Source organism: Branchiostoma belcheri, unplaced genomic scaffold (assembly GCF_001625305.1).
Source record: "Branchiostoma belcheri isolate BF01 breed outbred unplaced genomic scaffold, Haploidv18h27 scaffold22, whole genome shotgun sequence".
NCBI classification, from domain to species: domain Eukaryota; kingdom Metazoa; phylum Chordata; class Leptocardii; order Amphioxiformes; family Branchiostomatidae; genus Branchiostoma; species Branchiostoma belcheri.
This window is the reverse complement of record NW_017803713.1, coordinates 1,130,392-1,143,991: the sequence shown is the minus strand read 5'-3', so window position 1 is coordinate 1,143,991 and position 13,600 is coordinate 1,130,392. Positions and strand designations below refer to the sequence as shown.

Genomic DNA, 13,600 nt, shown 5'->3' with positions numbered 1-13,600 from the left:
AAGCTTTATATCTTCCAACACTTAGATTACAGAATTGGGACTTACCCAAATTTTTGGTTGACTCCATCAACCTTGTTCACGGAATGGACCCGTCTACTCTTGAAACGTGACGTCAGAGACACGTGACCGTAGTAGCGCTCACAGGCCTACAGAGACGGGGGGCGACACAAGTTATCTGGCACGTATGACCCGCTACTACGGTCACGTGTCTCTGACGTCACGTTCCAAGAGTAGACGGGTCCATTCCGTGAACAAAGTTGATGGAGTCAACCGAAAATTTTGGGGTAAGTCCCAATTCTGTAATCTAAGTGATGGAAGTTAAAGCTTAGTTTTTATTTCATAATGACTTGTAACAACACAGATGAACTTTCATGCTATGACCACCATTTGTTTTCAAAATTGTGAGCTAGTACTTTTTCACATTATAAAAGAAAATCATGTTAAGTCCTTATGAAGAGATTTACGATTTTGACTATAAACTGTAAGTTTATGAGCCAAAAGAAACGTGTCCCTTTTTGTTTGATTATTTTAAGAGAAAAATAGTAATGAGAAAATCCAGTTGAACTTACCTGTCAGGTACAGCTAGTCTGATTTATTTTGCAACACTAGTAAACGGTGCTTTCCTCATTTTCATGACGATTGGTCACTACACAAAATCAAAGCATGTAAATGGCCATTAGAGTGAAGAAAATCAACCTTTAGGAAAGCTCTAAGGTATCCGTAAAGATACAATTTTATATTGTATCTTTACGAAGTGTTTCTTGTTTCCCAACCGACACCCAAAAAACCTGCCGACCCTAGACTTTTTTGGGGGGTGAACCCCTGCAAGGGACATAAGTAATAAGTAAATTTTTTGAGCTCATCAACCTGAATGATAAAACGATGTACATTTGGTTTTCTAACATTGACATTGAAAATAAAAGTGCCCTCATGCAAGTTTTACTTTGTATGTGTATTGTTGGACCGCTATATAGATATCACTAAGGCCATGTTGATTTGATTATATGGATGACATCTGGGAACGCCAAAATTGATGCGAGCGTGCGAATAAAATAAACATTTGGCAAAAAAAGTTGCTTAGTATTATAAAATCTATGTGGTCATGTAGATTGAACAAATGACACGGAGTATGGTATGGCAAATAATCTACTCTTCAAATTCATTTCTTTACATTTCATCCATTTCATCAAATCAACATGGCCTGAAGTAAAAAGAAAAAGAAAAAAAAAAAGATATTTTTTCAGGACTGAAACAGAAAACACAACATTTTTTTCCATTTTAAATATGAAGTTCCGTCGATCGTGTCCTCCAGATCGTGGCGTTGCGGAAGCACTACTTCTTCTCCCACTGGAACCAGTTCGACCTGTTCATCATCGCCGTGTCAATCATCGACATCGTCCTGGACAACATCTTCGGCAACGTCGACTTCAACCCCGCCATCTTCCGCATCGCCAAGATCTTCCGTCTCCTCAGGGCGATGAGGATGCTCAGACTGTCTAAGGTTGGTAAATAATTTCATCAGGTTGGTAAACGACTGAATAGCAAAGTTCTTTCTATCACAACCATTTATTTTTCAAGCCGACGTTTCGATGACCTTCTGTCATCTTCATCAGGGCCAGTCTGACTGGTTTACTGTGCACTGACAGTAAACAGAAAAAAACTAGCTTAGTGCACTAAGAACTATGTAACACATTCAGTGCACTATGCACCAAGTAACAACTAGTCAGTGCACAGTAAACCAGTCAGAATTGTCCTGATGAAGATGACAGAAGATCATCGTAACGTCGGCTTGAAAAATGAATGGTTGTGATAGAAAGAACTTTGCTATTCTGTCCAAGGTTGGTCAGACAATGACAGTGGGGTCGTGTGGCGTAGTGGTAGTAGTGGTAGCGTGTTCGGCCCAGGCCCAAGAGGTCCCAGGTTCGAATCCTGCCCGGTGTCACCGATCTTGTGCCCTTGGGAAAGGCACTTTACACGACTTTCCTCACTTCACCCAGGTGTAAATGAGTATCTAGCTTCGGTTAGGGACGTCCCTCGGATAGGACGTTAAATGGTGGTCCCGTGTTTACAACCAGCATATAAAACCAGCATCTAAAACCTGGCGTGGGTTGATCAGCACCTGGGCGGACGGGTAGTACTCTGAGCACCGTTAAGGTACCGTCGAGCCTACGATAATCTGGCTACAAGGCTGATTATTTCTTTAGCATAGTTTGTTGCATTGACTGAAGGGTTGATACGATCGTCTTCCCTCACAGGCAGCGATTCCCCGGATGATCAATGTCATCGACAACCTGATCAATAAGAAACTGAGTTTCGGGTATGACGTCGGGAAGGGCTTCGTGGTGGGTGAGGAGGAGGTCATGAAGCTGATCCCGACCATCATCGACAACAAGGCCATCGCGCGGGAACTTCGACAGAAGTCCGACATCAGCCGGAGAGCGGTCATCCGTGAACTCGGTTAGTCCAGTGCAAAGTGTAGCGTCCAGCAGGCCTTCCTATGGGGGTGCTTACTTGCTTCTCTTCATCCGTTGCGAGACATAAGCGAAAGTAGTACTGTAGTAGTAGTTACTGTAGTAGTAGTAGTAGTAGTAGTAGTAGTAGTAGTAACAGTAGCAGCAGTAGCAGCAGCAGCAGTACATTTTTGTAGTAGTAGTAGCAGTAGTAGTAGTAGTAGTAGTAGCAGTAATAGCAGCAGCATCAGTAGTAGTAGTACATGTAGTAATAGTAGGAGAAGGAGGAGGAAGAGGAGAAGTAGTATTAGTAGTAGTAGACTGGTTTAATAGTTCATCAACAAGATATACATGATGCTTCCTGGCAGCCGTATTGGAAGTCATGAATTGCGAGGCTGTTTACAATAGCATGAGTCGATAAAATTTTGAAAGATTTCTATCGCTAAGTCAAGAAATATTAAACATAAAAATCCTACAAATCAGTTTCATTCGAAAATAATGCTTTTTTTAGAAATACAAATAGTAATCCTAGCTCCAAGTAACTACAATTGTAGAGTAACTACAGTTCTATAAAACGAGGTAAAGGTACTATTATAGTATTTACGTGCTATCCTCCGCACGTGCAACTAAAAGGAACCTGGATGTTGATACTGTGTGTTTGACCCTCCCAGGTCTGCTGCAGCGCGACCACCCCGGCATTGCCGTGTCGGTGAAGACCCGACAGTCCATGCGGGCCGTGCTGAACCACTCCCGCGACACCATCAGAGAGATGCAGGGCGGGGGGCTTCTGGACGAGACGGAGGCCAAAAAACTGGAGATGGTAGGTCCTATCTGTATCGGTATAGCAGGTATAATAATAGCCGCCGGTATAACACACCAGCTTCGCAGGCACGCGGCGCGGCGGCAACTGGCTACATCACACAGAACGACGTGTTACACCTAACCCTTGAACATCTAACTCTAAAATTGTTTAAAGCTATCTAATGACAATGCCCCTAATAAACTTTGTGACAACGAGTTCCTGGACTCTGCAATAGATCTAGGAAAGAATGAATCCTTAGTTGATAACTCTGGTACTTGAAAGCATGGCTATTTCTTGTTCTCTTCTGGGCTGGTATTAGGTACATTTGTACGTCCACCATTAATTAATATTTTATTAGTCATTTTGTACATTGACTGCATCCGTGTCCTACGTTTAAAAAATACTAAAAGGTTACAGGTTATTGATCATAATATACTAGTAAGTTACATCAATATTTTGTTTGATTCATGCACTAATAACCGTGAGCTGAAAAATATTTGGCACATGTAGTGGTAACTGTCGGGAATTTCATATTTGGGATATTTAGAAGTAAGTAAAGGCGACTCTCATAAAATATAACTTATTCGAATCAGGACCTCATTTGGATAATTTATAAGGGCTGTTTGCTAATTTTGCAGTCCATTGTATGATTAACAGTATGGTCGACAACTTTTTTTGGAAATGAACGCGCACGGATGCCCTCCATATGATTCAAATCAACATTGACCCAATGTGTTAGTATACAGTAAATGTAAAATGGCTGGTTACAGTATCATGAAAGTTCATCTGTGTTGGTAGCTACATGTTTAAAGTTAAAACTTTTGGTCCAACACAAAAAATTCTCTCACCTAGAGCTTTCGACCAGTCACTCTGGTCTTCCTCAGTCGACTGACCCAGTGAAGCTTGTCACGTGGCTTCTTTGAAGTGTGACGTCAACACTGGGTCAAAAGTATCTGGTAGACGATGTCGGTCCCCGTCGCGGTTCAATGTAGGGTGATGGGCCCTGATGTATATGGCTTCCTTCACCCCTCTCAAGAAATAGTCTTGTTCAGTGTCTAAACTCTTTACAGTGTCAAGTGAAACAAAATGTCCGGGTGACTATGTGGATGTGTTGAGACACCTCTGAATTGGCAGAGCTAGGCCGTGTGTGTTCTTGAAACCTGGCTTTTAGAGACCTCTAGAGGCTGGTCGAAAGCTCTAGGTGAGAGAATTTTTTTGTGTTGGACCAAAGGTTTTAACTTTAAACATGGTTGGTTTCAGGTTGTGGAGATAAAGATGAAGCAGCTGGCCCGGGCCCCGCCCTCCATCCCTCCTCCCAACCCTGAGCAGCTCCTCAGGCACATCTCATGGCTGGAAGGAAACGCCGAACTTACAGAGTTCATGAAGGTATGTAAGGAAATGGACCTACTACATTATTACGTTGCAGTTTGTATACCTGTTCTAAAGAACATTCTAGACCGGTCAGTGAACCTTATCTAGACCGGGGGTGGGGGGCCTAAAAGTGCCTGCGCCGACTTTGATGTCATATAGCGTCTGAACGGCAAAACTTGGTGACTTTTCCTAGAATATTGTTGGCAACAATTCTGTAATTGGAATAAGATAATAATTTTTTGTGTTGCCATGGCAACGGGTTTCTGACAGGCATTTTTTTTGCTAAAGTTAGTATGAGCAAGATTGAGCAAACATCCAATGAAAACCGAGAAAATCTGGATTTCGTACACTCAGACAGATGTTTGCGCGAGTTTGATTTCAAAGTCACAACATTTTGTGAACACCAATACGGTTGGAATAAACTGCTTACGTCACAGGGAGAGGTTTTGGATAGCCTTCTATTCGGAATGTCCCCCCTGTGACGTAATCGTGAAAGCGATCCTTGAAAGGTAAACTGGTGTATTATGTAAATCAAATCCCTCATTATAAATGGTATCAGATTTTGAGTTGAATCTCGGTTAACGTTTTTGATGATGCCACCCCTATATATATACCTAGGCTCGGGCGAAGTTGCTGTTTCACGACTTTGGTTCAACTCTTTGCAAACAAGGCGAACAACCTAGAGGTCTGTTCCTCATCGTCTCGGGTATGGTAAAGGTAAGGGCGAGATGTGTCACTTATTTATTCATTACTTACCAAAAAGGGATGTTTTGTAACGTATTAATAATTTAATTCATTCGACCAGTCTTTCCCTCATGATACCCGCTTAGTTTTCATTTCGACATTCGCATTGTAATGTATGCAAAATCGAATGACCCAACCGTGGAACATGATTCTCACTAGACAGCATGAATGAGGGGGTCTTGTGGCTCCACCAAAAAATCTTCATAGTATATACCGATAGACCTTATGCTGAGGTCACATTTACAAACCGGGGCCCGGTCGGGCTGTTTTGATTAACGAAAAATCAACAATTTATATCAAGAACATACGAAACTAGTTCTCATGATCATTTTTAAAAAAACTTTTTGCGCGTTGTTGTCTTTTATATCGTAATTTTCGTTCATAAGACTGCCCGGCCGGGCCAAGGTTTGAAAATGTGACCTTAGCATTACGAAAGTAAGTATATAACTAGAAAAGTAACATTTGCAAATGCATAATGTTTACCTTCGGATATGGTCTGCTCTGTTAATTCTTTAACTCAAACACATTCACATACATGTACATGTATATGTATATGGCGGCAGGAGCCTAAATGCCCACTATATAATTGCAACATTATGTAACCCAACACCAGTTACTATGGTGACAGACGTCAACAAAAGAGGCCATTGGCCAGGTCATAGGTTAGTGTTTGGAACAGAAGAAGAAGAGGAAGAAGAAGAAATGGAGCAAAAACAATATGTTTTCCTTCGGTAAACATAAAAAACCTGCATTGCTTTCACACGTTGCCCTGTCGTAGCTTCGCGGCGCGGCTGTGAAGTACACGGACTATGAGACCCAGCACAGCATGGACGATGACCTGGACGTGTACGAGGACTACCTGACATCGGGAAACATCATCGGCGAGATCGGCATTCTCAACAAACAGCCGCGGTCAACCAGCGTGTCCTGTGAGACGTCTGTTCAGGTTCGTTGTTTGTTTTCTTTTTTTTTTTAACCAGAGAACATATCGCCCTGGAGAGCGGTTTTCAATTCACCCTGGGGGCAATCCCCAAACACAATAAAAGAATAACAATATAACATAAGATAGATCTTATTGTTATCTTCTATTGCGCTCCTCGGTCTAGCTCATTACGTGACGTCATCACCAGAAGTTAGCTAGCGACATTAGGGCCTAGCTTATAGGGAGCGGGGATGGCACCCAGGCTACTTTTGAAATTGCTTAAACGAAATAGACCCATTCGACTTTTAATGATCGCACAAACTGGAAACTCGAATAGAAAAACGTCACAGGGGGAACATTTCGAATAGAATAACGTCACAGGGGGACATTTCGAATAGAAAAACGTCACAGGGGGAACATTTCGAATAGAATAACGTCACAGGGGGACATTTCGAATAGAAAAACGTCACAGGGGGAACATTTCGAATAGAATAACGTCACAGGGGGACATTTCGAATAGAAAAACGTCACAGGGGGACATTTCGAATAGAAAAACGTCACAAGGTGGACATTTCGAATAGAAAAACGTCACAACGCAAGGGGTATATTTAGAATAGAAAGACGTCACAGGGGGACATTTCGAATAGAAAAACGTCACAAGGGGGGACATTTCGAATAAAAAAACGTCACAACGCAAGGGGTATATTTAGAATAGAAAGACGTCACAGGGGGACATTTCGAATAGAAAAACGTCACAAGGTGGACATTTCGAATAAAAAAACGTCACAAGGGGGACATTTCGAATAGAAAAACGTCACAAGGGGGACATTTCGAATAGAAAGGGGGGACACCGCGAGCGCAAGCCACGTTCGACTTCAGCATTCTAGAACGACGTTCGTTCGAAGTGTCACCCCCTCTGTGACGTAAGCAGTTGATGTGATCCGTGAAAGTCGAATGGGTTTATTACATGAGGTCGCACACGGTATCTCTGCTTACAGACGTACTACATCAGTGCGGAGGACATGGATATGGCCTTTGACCTGTTCTCCAGTAACTTCCTGAAGGCGAGAATCTGGCGTGTTGTCGCCATCCGCATCTCCACTCCCCTGCTGCTCAAGACTCTGGCCTACCAGGTAAGGCACCGGCTGTTCCTTAAAGGCACCCGAAGAGATTTCAGGGCACTAATACTTGATCTTCATAGTCAATTTTATGGTCGTTTTTAATGTTACAGTAGTAAGTTGCTTCAAACCTACCCTGTAGCCTATTGATACCTGTGAGGCAAAAATGCAATGTCGCTGACGGAAAACAGTTGCATGTTTCAGGCATTGTAGTATTTATTGGTGGTACCGCAAAATAAAAAAAAAACTCACATAGCTAGTTTTGGGGCCATTTCAAACGGTTCAAATATGAATGATAACGATGAAGCGTCGATGAAGGTTAGACATCCACTATACGATACGCCAGAACCCAGTTACTGTTTTACACAACCAAGTGTTTTATTCACAGCCGATGTTTCGGTGACCGTCTGACACCTTCCTCAGGGCAATTCTGACTGGTTCACATTGCACAGCCCTAAGGAAGGTGACAGTCGGCTGAGTAATAAACCATTGGTTTTGTTTTTAAAGAGTGTCTTTATTCAGTGACTTACCGACCTGATGAAACTATTCACGGTTGAGAGCTGTATGAAGCTTTAGGTACAAATTTAAGGTATGTGGAGACAATCTCGAGCTCTTTCCCCCTGTTAGGGTTGGACGCACGACAAAGTGCGGCTGCGCCTGGAGACAGGCTACATGCCCACCAACCTGGTCGACCGACGCTCCTTCGAGATCGACCACACCATGGATGACGTCATCCTGGTGCAGGGGCAGGCGGGGAGCCCGCACACGGGGGAGGAGTTCGTGGCACCCTGCATCATCCCGCGTACCGTCCACAAACTGGTGCTCAACACGGAGGAAGGCGTGCTCCCACCACAGGTAGTGTATCATGCAGTTACAGTAATGTTTAAAGTTAAAAATTTTGGTCCAACACAAAAAATCCTCTCATGATCACCTACAGTGGCAAATCAGTAGTTGAGTCAGTAGCCGACAGTAGTGGATCAGTAGCAGGGCCAGTAGTTGGCAAACCAACTAATGGACCAGAGATGCCACAGATACCACACACATACAACAGAAAAAGGGCCACACAAGAGTATATGTTGTTTAGAGTTAAACTTTAAATCCGACACGAAAATTCTCTCACCTAGAGCTTTCGACCAGTCACTCTGGTCTTCCTCAGTAGACTGACCCAGTGAAGCTTGTCACGTGGCTTCTTTGAAGTGTGACGTCAACACTGGGTCAAAGGTATCTGGTAGACGATGTCGGCCCCCGTCGCGGTTACAGTAATAGTAATAGATGGTAAGAGATACTTTTATTGTAGAGTCTGGCACTGTGTAACAGTGAGGGGTTTATAGGCGCTACCAACTGACCCGGCCGATGGGTCCAGACCTTTTCGGCCGAGTGGCTAGAGCGTCGGATTTTAAAGCTGGTGCTCGGGAGGTCGTGTGTTTGAACCAGGAGGGGTTTTTACCTGTTTCTACTCGCTCCTCCTGTTTCTAACAACTGTTTTAATACAGACTAAACATTACCCGACTTCCCTGGCATTTACTACCATTGGTAAATCCAACTTATGGAGCAGTAGAATATAGAGATCTGTTACCCGTGTTTCTATTTGACAGTCTCTAACCACACTAAAACCATCTCTGTTCTGCCCAGTTACTGGTTGTCCCCAACAAGGAGGTTATCATAGAGGAGGACACAAAACGGCGCAACTCCATCTACGGCCTGACGCCTTCACGTGAGAGCTCCCTGTGTCTCCAACACGCGGCCCAGCGCCGCAGCAGTCACAACCTCCTCAGCAAGAGAAGTAGTTCCAGCATGTTCAGACGGCCAAAGTCTGGCAAAACTGTCAGCATCACCCTCCCCACCCTGGAGACGGCATCGGATGGTACAACCCGCCGCAGGACCGATCTACAGCCAATCAAAGACGTCACGCCTTCCGTGAGTAGTAGTAGTGGGAGCGGTTTAAAACCTGTTGTTTTACCGAATCAGGTCTTGAGTAAGGAGGCTGGGTGGAGCGTACAGTCTTTCGACTATGACAATGCAGAACACTACCCGATGTAACGGTCTCGAAGTGACGTCAAGTAGCATAACCCAGCTATAATCTTTGGACATCGTAGACAGGTTTTAGGCATAGATGCCAAGGACATTCATGACAAGTGTCTTAGGTGTCAAATACAGGGTTTGGCCTCTTTGTAAATAGACTTTTTATATATGCCATGTGTTAGTATCCGGCGTCAACAAAAGGCTGAAGCAATGAATTAAGTTACTAAATTGCTTATTTCACACATTCCATACATTGCCTTTCAAAAACAAAGTTGTGCAATTTCTTAAATATTATATAATTTTTGGTGTCATTAAAACATCAAGAACGCAAGACGTATTGTTCATGTTATGCTTCCATGGGTATGCAAAACAATATGTAAATTCATGGTACACACAGACAACTACAGACTCTTCTGTTAACTTAAAGACACTCAAAGCGATTTCAGGGCAGTACATGTAAATCAGGATTTTTAAGTCAATATTCTGGTCATGATTTAATGTATTAAGTTTAATGAACCCTTACCCATAGATGTCTGTGAGGTAAAAATGGCTGTCAAAAAACAACACAGAAACAGTTTCTTGTTTCAGGTCTGGATACGGTTTCGTATTGAAGGCTGGTTCTAGCTGTCTATTGGTGGTACCCCAAAATACCAGGACTCACATAGCTTGTTTCTAGGCTATCTCAAACAAATTCAAGTATGAAATGGTGACTAAAATGTGCATAGATAACAGTAAATGTCAACATCATATAGATGTCCTCATCCAAAATATACTATTGCCGCCCTGAAATGGACCTATACCATTATTACTTCACAGTTTGTTTACCTGTTCTAAAGAACATTCTAGAACGATCAGTTAAAGAATAAAGATCATTTCAAAGTTTTCAAAGTAAGGTATGTCTGATTTTTGCTGCGTCTAAGTGTGTTGACACAGCATTACATGCCGCATGGGTGATTTAGTTGTGACGTTAGACGAAAGTAGTGCTGTATTAAAAGCCTTATATTAGGCTAACGCTACACAAACACACACCGCCCTACACACCCCTGTACAATATAAACGGTGATATATATCGATTGACCGGCATTCATTGCGGTAAACAAACTGTGACGTAATAATGGTATAGGTCCATTACGCTTAATGCCTTTAAGAACAAAATACGACACGTCTCTAATAATTCTGACCTGTGTTCTCACAGGAGGAGTTCCAACTTTGATGCCGCTGTACAGAGAGGACCTGTGACGTTCAGCGTCCTGGCTAAACCTTGGTGCAACCAACTTCTATCTTTTCAAACTTTGTTAATCGTTTCGTAGATGTAAAGGAAAACTAAGAGGAAGCAGAATTTCAAAAGGTCCACAATTTTCGCGTTTTTTGCACCAAAATGAAAACCAGGAGGCTGGAATGCCGTCCAGGCTTCTCTCAGGTTTGTGAATATGAATGAAATACGACTTCCTCTCAGGTTTCCTCTTCTTCTTTTGAAGGTGATCAAAGTTAAGATTAGCACAATGTTTTAAAGTCAATTTTCTGTTTATTTCTTTACACAGTACCCTCATAATGTCATTCCATAGCATTATATTCAGGATGTAAAATGTGACATATTTGCCATATAAAGGTGTAGAAAAACTGTTAGTCTATTTGTTAATGCCCAGCCACTGTACAATATGTATGTTTACTGCTATCACCATAAGATTTGATTTGATGAGGCAACCATATGAGTCAATTAGTTTTTGCACTGTTTGTAAAAGTATTAAGTATGAAATAACTATCCAGATGTGCTAAAACGTTGATGTTAATGGCAATAACATGAAGATTTCGTTATGAAGAACATTTTTAGTTTTGTCACCGAAATCCTACAGTGAGCACCTTTAAGTTGCGTAACAAAAAAAGTGGGTAAGAAATCGACCAGAAGTTTCAACTACAAGTATTAAAATCAGAAAATTTAGATAATACAAATGAAGCATGGTTTTCTGTTTTATCTTGTGAATTTGATTCAACACATGTAGCGTGTGTGCTGGCATAGAAATCCCATTAAATCATTCATGTAGGATTGTCATAAAATATACTCTTTCCTTTATCATATTCCATGCTTTGGACCCTTGTGCAGTTGCTATGTATCCTGTTATTCCAACAGGATTTATTTATTTATATACAGTTATTCCAACAATCACATACATGTATGAAGGGAATGAAGGTGCAACCTTTGTCAAATATATAGCTGTCACAATCCATGCTGTGCTTTTTTCCATAGTGCAGTGCATAAGCTCTCTAGTAATACATGTATACTAGTACATGACGACTTGTAACAAGAATTTGGAGATCTCAAACCTCCATGAAATGTAATGAGTTTTTGTAAATGTTTTTACACAGAACGCTACAGTACAGAACAAAATAACACAGGTTTTTGTTTTTAACAAAAAGCTAATACAGTAGCACCTTTGGCCTGAAATAGGTCAGGCCATAATAGATATGGTCAACTCAGTACATGTAGCCTATTCCAGAGGGAGAACCTCATAAATCAAACCGGGTAGGCGCGCTGCCTCACATGTACAGCTGGTGTTTTGTTACATAACCTGCACATCTGTATTCCCTGCCAAACTGGAAGTTCTGCTGCAGTACCAAGGTCAGCCACCAGGATGCCCATATTTGAACTTGACCTTTGGCTTCCTAAGACCTCCCAGCATACCAAATATCATCACAATCCATAAAGGCGTTCTGCAGAAACACACACAAACACACACACACACACACACACACAGACGCGCCAAAAAAAATAGCACCATTTTTCATGGAGGTAATAAATAGAACCACAAACTGCTAGTAAGACTGGAATGTTTATTGACAGGACAGTTGTACCAAAGTTATGCTTCTGTCCTAATGACAACATTTACATGTACAAACTCCCACAATGTATTCTGGAGACAAAAAGTTGAAACGTCAGACAGTTTTCAAAATCTATCCATTTGCATGGGTAATACTAATTACTGTATCTCATTACCTGTACAATGCCATTATGTTTAACCTTCATCAACATACATGTATCTACTAGTACATGTAGGTTCACAATATCACCAAGTAAATGCCACTTTCTATATAGACTACATGTAACAGGTACATATACCAATGTATCAAAACTACATGTATAAATGCACATCTAGTATACTGCAATGGATCATACAACATCACGCAAAATATGGTCATTTTTTTTCTTTCCACTGATGGAATCAAATTGTATCAATGTTACAAAATACTTCTAGTACCTTTATGATTTTAAACCTAAAACACAGAGTCTGTGCTGTGCACCAATCATCACGCTGGTTCCATTTTCTGATTGGTGTATCATCAGGTAGTTTCCATACCGTTTTCTGATTGGTGTACTGTGCACCAATCATCATGCAGATCCAAATGACACAGTTGTTACTCAGCAAGAAATGTATACTGCATTTTTCAACATTGCACCACTGTTCTCAGCAGAATGGTCCCTTTTTGTCATATGTTAAAGTTATTTTGTTCTGCTGTTCAGGATGACTTGATCTCTTGATACCATCACATGGCATATTTCACAACTTTTCCGTGTCTTTCACTGCATCAGTCTACATGTACATATAGTTCCTATAAATGGGTGTGTAAAGAGTCTTTCTTTTTTACAAAAAGTTCAAAAACTGTTAAAACTTTTGGTCCAACACAAAAAATTCTCTCACCTAGAGCTTCCTAATGGGCCCACTGTAAGGATTTTACACACTGAACAAGACTATTTCTTGAGAGGGGTGAAGGAAGCCATTGACATCAGGGCCCATCACCCTTCATTGAACCACGACGGGGGCCAACATCGTCTACCACTAGTACCAGATACCTTTGTCCCAGTGTTGACGTCACACTTCAAAGAAGCCACATGACAAGTTTCACTGGGTCAGTCTACTGAGGAAGACCAGAGTGACTGATCGAAAGCTCTAGGTGAGAGTAATTTTTTGTGTTGGACCAAAAGTTTTAACTTCAAACATGTAACTACCAACACAGATGAACTTTCATGATAGTAAGTTCAGGAACTGTATACTACAGTCATTATACCCTACAAGACTACATGATCATAATAGTACCTGGATAAGTACACAATCATGTAACAGGTCAGAAATACTGATGGCCAACCTACCTTTGGCTTCGAACCGTACATTCAGTT

At 41.7% G+C, this 13,600-nt stretch overlaps 1 protein-coding gene across 1 annotated transcript in view; it reads left to right on the top strand.

Moving 5' to 3' along the window:
* LOC109470302 (sodium/hydrogen exchanger 10-like) overlaps window positions 1–11,341 on the top strand; it is a 32,642-nt gene extending 21,301 nt beyond the window's left edge. The window contains exons 14-23 of the mRNA XM_019769217.1: window positions 1,313–1,501; window positions 2,256–2,457; window positions 3,122–3,270; window positions 4,513–4,638; window positions 5,242–5,340; window positions 6,146–6,313; window positions 7,288–7,422; window positions 8,035–8,262; window positions 9,040–9,324; window positions 10,625–11,341. Coding sequence (XP_019624776.1) covers window positions 1,313–1,501; window positions 2,256–2,457; window positions 3,122–3,270; window positions 4,513–4,638; window positions 5,242–5,340; window positions 6,146–6,313; window positions 7,288–7,422; window positions 8,035–8,262; window positions 9,040–9,324; window positions 10,625–10,642 — 1,599 coding nt within the window. The 3' untranslated portion in view covers window positions 10,643–11,341. The remainder of the gene's footprint in view (window positions 1–1,312; window positions 1,502–2,255; window positions 2,458–3,121; window positions 3,271–4,512; window positions 4,639–5,241; window positions 5,341–6,145; window positions 6,314–7,287; window positions 7,423–8,034; window positions 8,263–9,039; window positions 9,325–10,624) is intronic.
* The last annotated feature ends 2,259 nt before the right edge of the window (window positions 11,342–13,600 follow it).